The 14669-nt window shown below is 37.7% G+C and overlaps 1 protein-coding gene across 3 annotated transcripts; it reads right to left on the bottom strand.

Annotated features, from left to right (window-relative positions):
* Positions 1-129: 129 nt before the first annotated feature.
* Positions 130-14416, bottom strand: csf1b (colony stimulating factor 1b (macrophage)). 3 transcript variants are annotated; one of them, XR_001808438.3, is made up of 9 exons: positions 14164-14416; positions 12643-12762; positions 12504-12566; positions 11839-12009; positions 11521-11725; positions 11288-11420; positions 4365-4408; positions 4233-4270; positions 130-4069 (listed from the first exon to the last, which is right to left on the bottom strand). XR_001808438.3 is itself a non-coding variant. In XM_017409369.3 (9 exons), exons 1-8 carry the CDS (start codon positions 14203-14205, stop codon positions 4234-4236), a joined length of 813 nt encoding a protein of 270 aa, XP_017264858.1. In that variant the 5' UTR covers positions 14206-14416; the 3' UTR covers positions 130-4069; position 4233. The 3 variants fall into 3 exon arrangements, 2 of the variants coding, with proteins under 2 accessions (XP_017264858.1, XP_017264857.1); XM_017409369.3 differs by having other exon boundaries at positions 11288-11424; positions 12643-12756; XM_017409368.3 differs by having other exon boundaries at positions 11288-11424; positions 14164-14415.
* Between the last annotated feature and the right edge of the window lie 253 nt (positions 14417-14669).

The raw sequence follows: 14669 nt of genomic DNA, 5'->3' as shown, positions 1-14669 counted from the left end.
ACCGATTCACTTTTGAAGTCAGCTTGACGAGTGTGTGTTTGGTGTGTGTGTGTGTGTATTTTTATCCATCTCGTCTTTTCCAAATGAGACCTGGTTACAATGGTAGCAGAGACACAAATGAAAACCAGATTTATCAAAAAAAGAAAAAAAAGTTTTATTTAAACTCTTAAATGCTTTTACAACATGAATGGATTAGAGGGGACAAAACAAAGAGAATAAACAAACCAGACAAATCAAAACATTTAAATGCATTTTTCAACATTTCTTTGCTCAGTGCAGCTTATCCAAAAAAAAAAGAAAGGAAAAAAAAACTAATAGGACTGCCAATCAGATGTTTTCCAGATGATTTTCTGTTGTGGATAAAAAGTTTAACAATGCTTTTCTGTGTTCATTTGCACACCTTTTTTCTGTAAAGATTACTTTTCCTGAATAAAAAGAGATTTGACTTTCTAAATAAAGGCCTTTTGATATTTTTATTTCATTTGGGATCAGGCTGGGATGCATCTTAAAGCTCTCAGCTCTTTGCTGGACTTTTCTAAATTTCTCAGCACAGATGCTGCTAATCTAGTGTAGATAATTCTTTAAAGCCTGCTGTATCGTTCTTGATTTTCCTTTCGATAATTATCATCATTTTTATGGATGAACAGCACCTCATGCCAAGATATACCAAAATTTTGGCTAGCTTTTTACCTAGTTGTGTTTTTGGTGTAAAAATATTATATTTGTTAGACTTAAGGTTTGTTTTTTGAGGGTTTTTTTTGTCAGTGTAACTAAAGAACTTAGAGCAACCTATACATTTTCTGTGTGTCAAAAAATAACATTTAATGTTGAATCTTTGCTAATTATTCTGTTTTGTGTAAACCTAAAATTATTCATCTATTTGGTTTTGTAAGAAGCGGCTTAACACAGTAGTTCCTAAACCCTTTGGCAAAATGACAGCAACAGAGACTTGTGACTCTATCTGTTGCCAATTTAAATATACAAATATTGCTACTAACCCTATTAAACAGGGGCATATTAACCACACGAATTACCAACAACAATGACTTTTCAAAGAATTTATGACTGCTTTTAATTTTTGCAAATAAAATAAAGCATGAACCATGATATCTGAAGATTGTCTGAGGAACTCTACTTGGTGTTTCATGACCTACAGTGAAGTCCCGACCCCACATTGAGAGCCACTGGCCTTACACACAGACACACAGCATATATTCCAGTCCTGCTTCGCCCTCCTCAGGGATGCAGGGAGCTGGTGCCTATCATCCACATATGTTATGATACTAGACCAAATATAAAACCTCTCCTTGTTGGGAACTGAAGTAAGGAGAACCTGGTTTATGGACGCTGCCGGGTTGTATTTGTGGAACCAGAGTCTACACACTAGGGATGTAGTGATTTAAGTCCCACGCAATCATAGTGTTATGTGGCCTTTTCTTTAAACATGAAATAAATTACTACAGCTGAACCTGTTAGGAAAATGAATATTTGTACATATAGCAGAAAGGTAAGAACTATGTGAATCAATAAGACTTAATATCTGAACCAAACTCCGAGGTGTTTTTCTTTTCTTTTCTTAATAAGGGCAACGTCCTGTTCGTTTACGTGCAGGCGGCAGGACTTAAAACCTGTCCTGGGAGCACCGTGTTGGGGACACTGTTCCTCTTCCTGCTTCAACTTCCAGGATCCCTTATGGTATCCAGCTTTAATACGTGTCCATGGTGCCTCTGGGAGTTGGCAAGAGTTACATTACAAGGCCAATAAAAGGGATCATAAAACAAGCGGATAGAAAATGGTTCCACCTGCTTCTGCTGTGCAAAAACTGACAACCTAATATCCTGATTACAGGGCTTGCCATGCTTTTTTGGAGCGAGTTTGGGCTCCATTAGAAGTTGTACCTCTGTAAATACCTGAGTGGAAGCCGCACCCCTTGAATTACAATTTCCATAGACCACTGAGGAAAAAAAACCCAACATCAACAAAATACATCCATTCAGGTCAATTTTAAATGCCCAGTTAGCCTAAAACACCTGAATTTAGACTATGGGAGAAAACTGAAGTATCCAGAGAAAAGAACATGGAAGGCCTGAGCAGCAGAAATTTTACAGTGTTATTTTAAATTTATTTGAGCCATTTCTATAACTTTCAGGAAAATCCTACAATATTTTAAGTTTCATTTGAATATTAGCATTTAGGAGTTTCACAAACGTTCAACCTCTTTAATTTTAGAAGCTAGGTATTTGGTTTCTAAATATAAAAAATTTAAGGTATGTTTATTTGGTGGTAGTTTTTTTTTGTCACAATATTTCCTTTGTGATTTTACAATGAAAACGGCCAAACAGCTGGGGAAAAAGACAAGGCCCTTTTTTAAAAAAATACTTCTTTACAAATTTATTGTTGAAGGCAACTTGCCTCTTCCTCTCTACCCATCCACAGCTGCCTTTAATTGTATAAAGAAAGACACAACACTGAGTTAAAGAAATATTTTCCTTGTTTTGTAATGGAGCAACATACTGGGATGAAGAATGATTTACAGCCACTCCTACAACGGTTTGCGCACGAAAAAGTGGTAGCTTCTGCAAAGGCTGTGAGGTACGCCTGTTTCTCTCTCCTCTGCTTCCTACACAGATTTTCAAAATACAAAAGAGAGGCCAACACATATGCACTCAATCACATGTGGGAATCTTTTTTTCTTCTGATGTGGTCTGTTGAGACACATGTAAAGGCTTCACTTCATGGGAAAGTGTGCAGTTGTTCTCAGACTCAGGCATCATGCAGTTTATACTTATAAAACATTCAGCGGGACAATCACACAGGAAACATGAGTGTAATTCATCACAGTAAAGGAAGACATTCTTGACTTTCACATTAGCATGTTTTACCTGTTCATTGCCATGTAGGGATGAGTCAGTGTCATGCACATATGTTTTTCTTTCATTTTTCTGCCAGCAAAAATAACTCCATATGTTTGACCAGTAACATTATTTCCCAAGTATTGTGATATAAATGCTTCTTTGATATGTCAATGAAAAAAAAAAGATTTACTATGTATTTTATGTGATAATGAGCTGAAAACAATGACGTAAATATATGCAGTAGTTATACTGAACAACATGACAGGTGAAGAAAACTTTACTTTCCAGATAAAATGTTAACTTTAATGTGATGCAAATCCTTTAAATGAATCTGTAACAATTTTTGAACTGGGGTTCTGATGGTTATGAGCAATTATTATCCTACCTGTTGCAGATAGCTCTTTAAATGACCTCAGTTTAGAAGAACAGGGTTTAGTTTTGACTGTATTCACAAGCTAATTGCTGGTGGGGTCAAGAATTAAGTGGAGTCCTGCCATCTTAAAATGACTCCAATAAAAAAATTCATAGCAAATCACGCCAACGCTATTTTTTAAACCTTTACACTGCTGTCAGTTCTTTGATTATTTACACAAAATTCTATTAAAATAACAGTATAATAAAACCAACAGCAATTTAAATGTTTGTAAAATCCAAATTGCAGGTTGTTCAAAGAGCTACCTACAACAGGTAAGATATTAAGTGTTCATAACCTTTCCACAGAAACTCAGTTCAAAAAGTCCAAACTGGTCCTTTAAGTAAATATTTATTTGCTATTCATATGTAACTTTTGTGTTTATATGTAAACTGGAAGATTATTTGAATAATTCTTGATTTGTATATACAACATTGTAGTTAAAGTTTACTATTAATACACGTCTTCAGTGGAGTTCAGATTATAAATAACTTATGAAAACAGTTTGCAAACACTTGGTTATTTTGTAGTGAAGAGGTAACCATTATTCAATGTAAATCACTACTGTTAAAAATTTAAGTGAACTCATAAAGACATCTTCAACAGAAATTGCATAATATATACAGCACAGCATTAAAAACACAAACAAACAAAAATAATCTCACAGAAAGCAAAGATTCTGATTAAATATCTAAGCTGGATATATCACACACACATAAAGATGAAAAGTTATTTGAGATGGATAAAATGTACAGCTTTTCAAAAGCTCTGTCTGCTGTTGAAATGATTTGCTCCTCATTTCCTGAGGAGAGAGAAGAATACAGAAAATCTGTAAAACAAAGATGTCTTTGTCCTGCAGTTATACTTTGCTGGCAAACATGAATTCACTTGGGACATATCACTTCAGCTTCCTACATAAGTTTGATAGTCGTCAATATTTTAAAGCAGAAAAGAGGTATACTCACATTACTGCAGATCCAGCTCTGTATCCTGTGGGTTGTTGCTTTAATAGAGATTACAGAAAAATGTATGAAAATAACTTCAACAACCATGGAAAATAAATTCACATTTGGTTCATTGATTCAACATGTTCTCACCTCGAGTTTGTAGATATTCTTGAGCCATGATGGGTGTAAATTTTCTATTTTGGAAATAAAAAAAGAAACATATAAAACCAAGATATTGATGTATAATAAAAAAAACTAACAGAATAAAACAGAATGTAATAATCAGGAAATGTCATAACTTTTTTCCCCTTTTTTTGCTGCTCCCTTCTGCAGGGGTCGCCACACGACCAAACTTGCACTGAAAATTTGATCACTGTTTTACACCGGATGCCGTTCCTGACTTGACCTGAGCTTGAATCTGCAGACTCAGGATTATAGGGCCATTGAGCTATTATATTCACAACACAGTAAACATATTAAATGTTGAAACTAAGAAAATGCACTTTCTTAAAAAAAGAGAAAAATGAGAAAAAAGTCATTTTGAATTTTATGGCAGCAACCTTGGTTCCATAATGAGCGAGAGGCAGCAATTATGCCATGCCACCTCAGACATCACCTGTGTCTGATGTTGGGGAACCAGGAACAACACATTCATGGACAAGAGCAGAGAACGCAACACTTTTGAAATGCTACTATATGAGCAGAATGAGAGTCTAGAAAGAGGCTATACTGGAAGGAGCCAGGACGACAGGTCAGTATGGAGATACCATCATCTCCACCATCCGAGTACGGGTACCAAGCCCTGAGGAACTGAATTCAAGGGCAGCTGACCTGAGAAGCAAGATTGTCACCAACCTGGACACCTATGACCCCTAACCAAAGCTAAGTAACAAAGTAACTTCTGAAAATCTGCTATAATATGTGAATGTAGCACTGCTAAGAATCCCATTTGACACCATTACAGAGACCAATAAGCTGGTATACACCACAGAAACAGTGATCCTTGACATACTAAGCTATGAGATCAAGCCTACAAATAATAAAGAACATTGTCCCCCATGGAGAAAGAGACTTGAAGTTAAAATTATGGCAACCTTTCTGTTGCCCTGACAGCAATACTGGCGAAGCATATGGGAGAAGGAGGCATCACACATCAATAATGCCATGGATCTAAGATCTGGAGACACCAATATCCCAGAGCAAGAACCAGTATCTATCACAGTGACAGACATTCGAGACAGAGTCTCAGGAATGAAAAGCTGGACCGCACCAGGGCCTGACAGGATCCTCACCTACTGGCTGAAGAAACTGACTGCTCTCCATGAAAGCCGAGCAGGACAAATGAACCAGCTATCGATGGAAGGGACCCACCCTGAGTGGTTGACCCAAGGCCGGACAGTATTGATCATAAAAGATCCCCAGAAAGGGGCAATCCCATCCAACTACCGGCCAATGACCTCTGTAAAACATGGACGCTCCTATCAGGCATCATAGCGGCTAGGATGAATAGGCACATGGGTCAGTACCTGACTACAGGAAAGACTTTGACTCGATGCCCCACATATAGATACTGGGGTGCTTAAAATTTTACAACACCAATTGGACACCAAGAGACTTTTTTGAAAACTCAGTGGGAATGTGGAAGAAAACTTTAGAGGCCAATTAAGGCCAAATGCACAAGTCAGCATCAAATGTGACATATACCTCTGCCCCCACTCCTGCATGGGCCTGATCTTTAAGGTGAGTTCATCTTGACAGGTGCTCACATTTCTGCATGAATTGTTTTAGGTGATTTAATTATTTTTCCCCACTGCGATTCTCTTTTCTTCTTCTTTTATTTTTAGCATTGTTGGAATCAATCCTCACTGTTTTGAGTCTCATCTGCACCACAGGCTCCACTTCTTCCAACTCAGTGGATTGCAGGTTGTATCAAATTTACAGCAGATGAGCACCTCGGCCTGAAGATACGTTTTGCATGGAAAGTCTCTGGGAATCTGACGTTTGTGGAGTGTTGTCTTGCCCCTGTGGACAAAATAAAGTTATCTCCTGGCTCCCAAAGAGTGGGAGATGACCCAAGGTGTGGGCCACAAATCATTTTCAGGGAAGAATTTCAGCCAAAATAAATCGGCCTTTTGAAGTTGAACATACTTTTGTTGGATATTGAGCCACAGCGGGGAAGCTGTGCAATAGTTATGGTGATGGTCAAGGTCTTTTTGAAAAACTTTGTTTCGTTTAATTGCCAAAAAAGACTGTTTTGATCTTCATTCAGTTCAAAGTCTTCACACTAACCTGTTGCATTCCAAAAATGGACAAGATATTTAAATTAAATAAACAGAAATACCACAAGAACACACCAAAAGCACAAACAACCATCAAAAAATCCAACAGAAACACACACCTTGGATTGTTCCACATTCTCTGTGATTGCTTCCAGTAGCCGGCAATAAATTAATGGTTAAACTAATTTTCATCTCATTTAATTATCACTACTATTACATTACTTCTTTTGAAGTGGCAATGCAGAGCAGATCAAAACCATGTTGAGAACTTAAGACCAAGCCAGAAAATGAGCAGTATTTCAGGAGAGGTAGATCAAATATGGACAACTAACAGTTAGATTAGGTGCCTATAAGGTTCCATTTCAAATATAAAATGGGGGTTTCATATTTTACCTTAAATATTCAAAATGTTCTTTAAAGGGACCTGCTATAGTAAAACCACCACAAACTGAAGCAGCACCCTCATTAATGCAAATAAAGTTTAGATCCAATAATCAATCTCTCACTTCATCATAATGTCAAGATACTTAAACTCCTCTGCTTGAGGCACATCCAACCCAAAGGGAGAATCCCAATTTTTCCTAGTAGGGAACCATGGTTTCAGATTTGAAGGAACTACCTCTCACCTGACCCTCAGCTGCCGCTCCAGAACACGCCGAAGGTCATGGCTTGAAGACGCCAACAGAACCACATGAAAGATGCAACCCTTGTGCTAATTTGAGCTTTTAGCTTAACTTCTGTTTCACTTTGGCTAACCTTTTGATACTTTTAGCTAGTGTCCCTCTTCTTTTAGCTTGAACAACTCAGTTTCAGCTTCTTCAGCAAATATTATCAAAGTTTTTCAACTTTTAGCACTCGCACAGCCTTTTCTGTGAAAATGCAACTTCTTTTGTTTATTTGGTGTTTTTAACAACAGTTTAGTAATGTTGCTTTTCAGCTGCTGTTTGTGAGTTATTAATTCAGTTTCAGCAGGTATGCATGGATTCAAAGCCTATTTTCATCCTATTTTATGGGGATTGTGATTTTGTAGTTTCTCAAGAGAGAAATGCTTTGGAGAAGAATTGAAACCCAGGAAATGCAGACTGGCACGATGTGCTTAAGAAAAGCTAAACTATTTATTTTAAGAAATGAAACAAAAGCAGATGCGGCAGCAAAACGGAAGGAACTTGAGGAAAAAACTTAACGCAAAGACCTCCAGGGGGTGGGGTTGAGGTGTGGAGGTGTGTGTGTGTGTGTGTGTGTGTGTGTGTGTAAGGGGGGCCAGCCAGGACAGAGCATGGAGTCAACAATCACTGACTGGAGACAAATGCAGGGGAACTGGATATGTGGGCTGAGGCTGATGAGGATGTGGTAAACAACTGGACTGCGTGACAGGGAGCAGGTGAGGATGGGAGCGGGATAGAGGAGCAGAAGCTGATTGGGAACACAGGGAGGCACAGGGAGCAAACCAAACAAGAAAAAAACTTCACAATAAAAACACAAGCGTCACAAAGAACAGACTCATGATCACAAAGAAAAGACAAAGCCTCACAATAACAGCAGAAAACACTATAAAAAATAGTAACCAAAAAAATTAAGATCCTGACAAGAGTGGCAGCAGAAATGGTGACAGATTAAAAGGTACTTAAATTATGAGTCCATTGTTTCATTGACATTAATGACGACCCCAGTGATAAAATCTTTTCCTGCCTTCTGCACAGACCAGTCAAAATGCAGAATAATTTAAAAGTCCTCAGCAGAAATCAGTGGTGTGTGGGGGAAACAAAACTAAAAGAAAAAAAACCCAAAACAAAACAATCTTTTGTGTGCTTTTGCTTTTTGAGTTTTTTTTGTTAAGTATTTCTATTTTTTAAGCATATACTTAAGGTCCCTTAAAGAGGTTTTTGTGTACCTTTCATTGGCTGTAATTTATAACAGAAAAGAAGCAGTCTGAGTTTCACATATAATTTCACATAAATTAGATCCAAGGCCTCCCTTCAAATCAAATCAGCACTGACTGATTCCAGCACAGTTTCACATAACTGGTTTAAAAACAAAAATAGTTTGGAAAAATCAACTAAGCATTTGAGTCAGGCAGAACTTTAGGGAATAAGCAAATAATCTATGAAGAGTTCAAGATTTTTCTTGTTATTCTTTATCAACTAGCAGTTAGGTTAACGTTGTATTTGTACTACAAATCCATGCAGGTCTGCAAAATTAGGGTTAGTTTTACATTCTAAAGTCACACAAGTTTCAAAAAGTACATAAGGAGAAGCCAAATGACACAAATTTAGCAAAACATTTGTTAACTGCTGATAGTTTGATAATAATCCTGGATTGTCATTTAACTTGTGTGCTACTGAGTACAATATGTTGTGTTACAGCATCAAATCAGCTAAACAAATCTATAAACAATTTAAAACTCCTACTTTCTTTAAGTTAAATAATTAGCAGTGTCCTATATTGTCTGTCAGCAAAGACTAAATTTATATCTTTAATTTAGTGAATATTGTGTAATTTTAAAAGAACATCTGTTGGAGAAACATAAAACCTTCTTTAATGATCATGTTTCTGAGTAACAAAGACCTCTTAACTTAGTTAATTGCAACAGTGTGGGGAACAAAAAAAAGGGTGTCCAAAAATAATCCACAAACTCTGAAGATTCTCATGGCAACACTACTTAAACAAAACCATTTGCTTCCTGCTTTTCTTCTAGTTGTGTGGAGCTGGTAACTGTGCACAGATGACGGGAAAAGGGGAATTCTGTCAAAATATTGAAAGCAATATGTCTGCCTTCCTTAATGTAAACTCATAAGAAGCAGAGTACTACCAACCAATGTAACATCATTGGGAAGTTCATTTTTTCATACAGGTCTTAATGGATCCTCTAACCTTACATAGTGACGTAACAACATTCCACAATAGGCTTTTGAGTGTACATATATTCATAAAAGGGAAATACTCCCTTGGTAACATAGTATTGCTAAAATTAGAATAAATTCATGATCATAACACAACATCACTCATGACAAAGTGCTGAAACTAGAATGAAAGGCGCTGTCTCGTTGAGATCAAATGTTCTCAATATTTTTTTATGGTGAAAAATTCTGCACTTATATCACAATTTAAAATCAGGTAACATGTAAAAACCCCAGAGAGCCCATTGCTGTAGATCAAACACACATTCAGGCATGCTCCAATCTAGATCTAAAGTTAGAAGCATAATGTTCCACACATGCACACCGAGCATCCGGTGAAAAGATGACATAAGGCTGTTAGGGAGGCTGTGGGGAGACATTTCTCCTTCATTTTTGCTACTATTCTTCCTGCAGAAAACTAACCTATCTGACGTTTGATCTAAGAACAGGTACCACTGTAACAAGAAATAACATGATTTGAGGCAGACTGGCTGTACAGAGCCGAGCCAGTTCAGTTCATCTTGAATTGGTTTGGCTCTAAAAGTTAATCAGCTACTATGGAAGTTTATCCAGTGATTATTTCTTGAAGGTTTGAGCCAAGTTTGTCTCGTGGCTCATGAGATATTTTGCAAAACAGACAGTCAGTTGACTGCAAATAGTTAATGGCAAAGTTGTAAACAAAGACCTTGTGCAATCTGTTAGTGCTCAAAGTCTGTGTTGAGGATCAGTCTCAGTTCCTACCACACCAAATTTTAGGCCAATATCTGTAAAACTGACTGAGTTACAGACATTCTTTTTTTTTTAAAGTTTGGTTGGCTGTGTAGACATCTTGAGTGGGGTTGACTCCAAAACTTAATTAGATGCAGAGATATATCTAATGAATTTATCCAGTGGTTCATGGGACATTTTGGTAACAGGAACACACACAAGGGCTTTCACTGGTGAGCCAAGCTAAATAAGTTTCCTCACGTAACAGACAGTTGAACAGATATCCAGGAAAAGAAAGTAAAACGCCATCTATCAGGCTGAAAGATGGAAGTGGCTTTTATTTGATTGTCCTTGATCTGATAAACAGTTTCACATATTTCTACCTCATAACAAGTTAACTTTAGTCCCTGCATGTCGGACAAAACCCCTTACAATGACATGCTTCAAGATTACTCCTGTACTGCTCAGTGATCAGAGCTCTGGCACACAATTTGGCCTAATCAATTTTGTTGCTTTTGAAGTCGTCCATTGATCCCGAATATACAAGATATCTGGGTCAGACATGTATCATAGGTTTCTCTTATCAAGATTAATAAAGTGTTATTCTGACATTGAAGACAACCACAGAGCAGCTGTGTATCCCCTAACTTCAAATGGTTAAATACTTTAAACAGAAACTAGATTTGTGCTGTGTGTCCAAGTTTCTTTATAAATAACTGTGAAGGGAGAAATAATTTTTCTATTGTTTGTCTTTTTACCATAGTAGTTATCATACTCTTTCTTTCTTACAGGAGTGATTGTAAAATAAGTGAAAGTAGTTTTACTCACAGAGTTAGACTCATTAAACTGGACTGCGTGACTGAACTTTAATGTGGATTGTGAGCCTCAGCCAGAAGAAAACCACTGCTTTGTATGAACACCACATCATTTACAAAATAATAGCCAGTTAGCAAAACTGCTTAACAAACGAATAAGAACATAAAAACACTTGTTTGTTTTAGTAGATTTTTTTTTCATGTAATGATGGAGAATAAAGCCAGTTTCCACCTTTCTTTTATGGCTTCTGAAGAGTTCAGACAGCCTCGCCTCACTCCTGAGGCCGGTTTTATTACAATATGACTGGAATGCATGACTAAACATCATTAGAATGTGTGGGGTTTTTAAGTTTACAAAATGGCAATATTTGTACCTTGTGTATGATGAGACAGTAGAGGGTAAATATAATTAGCAGTCCTCCGCAGATGGACGTAATGATGAAGCCAAGCTTGAACAAATCTCTGCTCGGTCTTCTCTGCGAGGCCTTTGCTGAGTTCCTTCCAAAACTGTCTGCAGAAAGATCCACATGTCCTGTGATCACAGCGTTCTCAGACATCTGCACTTCTCATCCATCACACGGCATTCCTAAAAGATTAAATTTCACACCTGTAAAATACCGTGTGGTGGACTCTGCGGGGAGCTCCTCTGTTGTGGAGCCGAAGGATTCTGAGTATTCATACTGGCATCTCCAGTCGACTGGTGAATCACTGGTTGTTACCAGCTCCCAGTAAACAGACAACACATCTGAAGCTTTCCGCAGGGCGTCTAAAGTAGACCCGTGGTGGACCATTTCAAAGCTCTCAGGCTTGTCCTGCAACAGATCCCAAGAGGCAGAACAAAATTTATCTGCATATGCGTGGAGATTTCTCATCTAACAGATTTCCGTTTTATGTTTTAAAGGAGATGTTATTTTCCACAACCCACCTCGACTTCTTCATTGATCTCTGGCACACATCTCTGGGAATAAATGTTAAGGATGAGTGCTCTCAGGGTCTGAACATAGCCGTCGTTTACTGAACCCCGGTTGTACTTGAAGTGGGTGGTGAGCAGCTCCAGTATCCAAGGTAATGCAGCTTTCACAAAGCAACATTTGCTCTGTAGAAAAGGTAATCAGGTAAAGCACTTCAATGGAAACTTCACTTTACATGTGGAATAAAATGTGCAGCATTCCCTGAAGAAGTGTATTTTGCCCGTCGCCTTTCATACCAGAGGTTTAGACTAAGATCATCTTGTGCTGAGAAATGAGAGGTGTAGCCCTTTTGGTCAAACCTTGTAAATGAAATTAATCATAATCTCATAAGGTCCTGTGAGATCCTGACTATCAGCTACTACCACATCAAATTTTAGCTCATTATCTGTAAGGCTGACTGAGTTACAGCTGTTTTTATGTAGACTGAGGTCAACTGGCTGTGTCAGTCATCTTGAATTATTATGAGTTTTAGATGTACATCCATTAATCACTTTCTGAGAGTTTCAGTAAAATCTGTCAAGTGGTTCATGTGATATCACGCATGCACAGACGGGGCAAAAAAGATTATCGCCTCTCGCCTTCAGCGATAAACCGTCTCATTCAACAAGAGCTGCCTTACCAACGTTCTCCGTTCTATGAATGTGTAGGTTATTGAACATCCACTTCTCAACTGGTTGTCCATCTGCAGAAACAACGACAGGAGCAGCTCAGATCAAAGAAATGTAATTCGATCGTTCTGATGTTGCTCTAACACCTACCAGCTGCCTAACTGTCATCAGGTGCTCTCTAGTAATCGAGTGTCTGCATGGACCGGGGATCTCAGTCATTGTCAGGGGGAAGCTCAGGAACATAAGCACACACAGACACTTTACCTGCAACTGACACAAAACACATATTAACTCAGCCATATGTAAATAAAATCCAATGTGCTGTGCCGGCTATAACATTTCAACTTGATCGTCCTCCTCTCTTTTTCTGTGGCACTTTTCAGTTTTCAAACTTTTCAAGTTTTCTTTGAAAAAAAAATCTGTTTTATAGATCATTTTACAAAACAAAACCCCCCATAAAACAAAAAAGGGACTTCAAAGCATACGCTGATTGAATTTCCATCAAATTGTGCCACAACTTAAATGGCCTAACCCAAATTCCTGCAGCAGATACTAGAAACTGCTCAGTAAAAGTAAAAACAACCCCTTTTTCCACCGCCTCTGCCCATATTTGTCTAAACTGTGTGAAACAACTTTGGTTTGAGCAAAATTTGGATCAAACGTGGAGACAGACAATGTTTGAGTGTGTGACCTTGAAAAACCTTTTTGCTAAAATGAGATCAAATAAGTTCTGGTGATTTTTTTCTTTTTAAATTTGTGCCATAGACACTCGGCTGCAAAAATCAACAGGAGGACTCTTCCTTTAGCTCCCGATGCCTCCTAACAGACAGTTTTTAGCAACATTACTGACCAAATGGACTCCAGATGAACTGGAAATATGGAGACAAGCTTGTGTTCTTCACACTACAAGAAAAAGTCTTAACACTTGAAGTTTTTTGTTTTTTTTAAGGGGGAGGGGTTGGGGTTAATCATCTACATAATTTATTTGACTTCACATTTGCCTTCATCTATGGACAAACACAAAACAGATGCAAAGCAAGTCGCTAAATTAAAACAAAAGAGCAGAATATTTTCACTCAATTTCTGACTTGGATTAAGAGTAAAACAAAACTTTCTTAGAGAGCTGCAAGCATGAAAAACTTTTTTTTATTATTTTTGGTTGGTTTTCCTGGCTGTTTCGCTTATAAATGTAAGACTGTGCAGTTTGACTTTTGCACAGGAAATATATGTGAGTAAGTTATTGTGAACTATCTCATCCAGTTATAATTTCATAAAAGAAAAGAAAGCAGGAAGAAAAGAGAAATTCTCGTGCCATTTAGGCTTAAACTTAAAAAAAGTTAACCAATACCCTGTAATTTGAATCCAAGACGTGAAAAGAGAGTTTCTCCAAGAAAAAACCCATCATGTTGGAATATTACTGGGAACTCGATGAATGCCTAATGATGACACGTAATCAGATTAATGTAATGTAATAAAACTATTGTTGTGACTGGAATGGGACAAAAGCAGGACCACATGATGCAGTTATCACTCAGCACATAATTTTTTCCCAAGCCTTTGATAATATCTTCAACTGCACAATGGAGCAGCCATGTATAGTAGCAAGTTGCGCAATGAACGCATTAGAGTGGGATTTGTCATTGCGCTGATTAATCAAAAGCTCTCACCTACCTTTGCTTTGCTCTGACTCAGGGTTGACACAGGGATGGTCATCTGGTACGTGTTTGACAATGGAAAACACCAGACTCCTCTGTCACACACATTGAAGCAAAAAGGTCTTTTTCGTATATCCACGTCCACTCCACAGAAAGGAATTTCTTGTAAAGTAAATGTGACACTCCGTCATGTGGCACTGCTTTTCAAAGCATTGGCTGACATGCTCCTCCTTCCTTCAGAGAGTTCAAACTGAGACTGACTGTTTCAGCTGACAGACGGCTCTCTTTAACACCTCCTCTACAAGCTTGACAAAGTATTCCAGGCTTTAAGGATGTGGTGTGGCAAACTGGTTTGCGGTTGCAGTCCGATCTTGTGAAATGATTTATCATTATTATTGTTATTATTATTTTTGATGAAAGATCTTCTGTAGGACCCTCCGTGAACTTCAGGTGTGTAACATCTGTTTTTTTTGTTTTTGAAACTCAAACCCTTAAAATAACTTTTAAAAAGATGATATGATC

The sequence above is a fragment of the Kryptolebias marmoratus genome, linkage group LG8 (genome assembly GCF_001649575.2).
Source record: "Kryptolebias marmoratus isolate JLee-2015 linkage group LG8, ASM164957v2, whole genome shotgun sequence".
Lineage (NCBI taxonomy): Eukaryota > Metazoa > Chordata > Actinopteri > Cyprinodontiformes > Rivulidae > Kryptolebias > Kryptolebias marmoratus.
The sequence above is the reverse complement of the archived record's forward strand: the minus strand, read 5'-3'. Positions and strand labels throughout refer to the sequence as shown.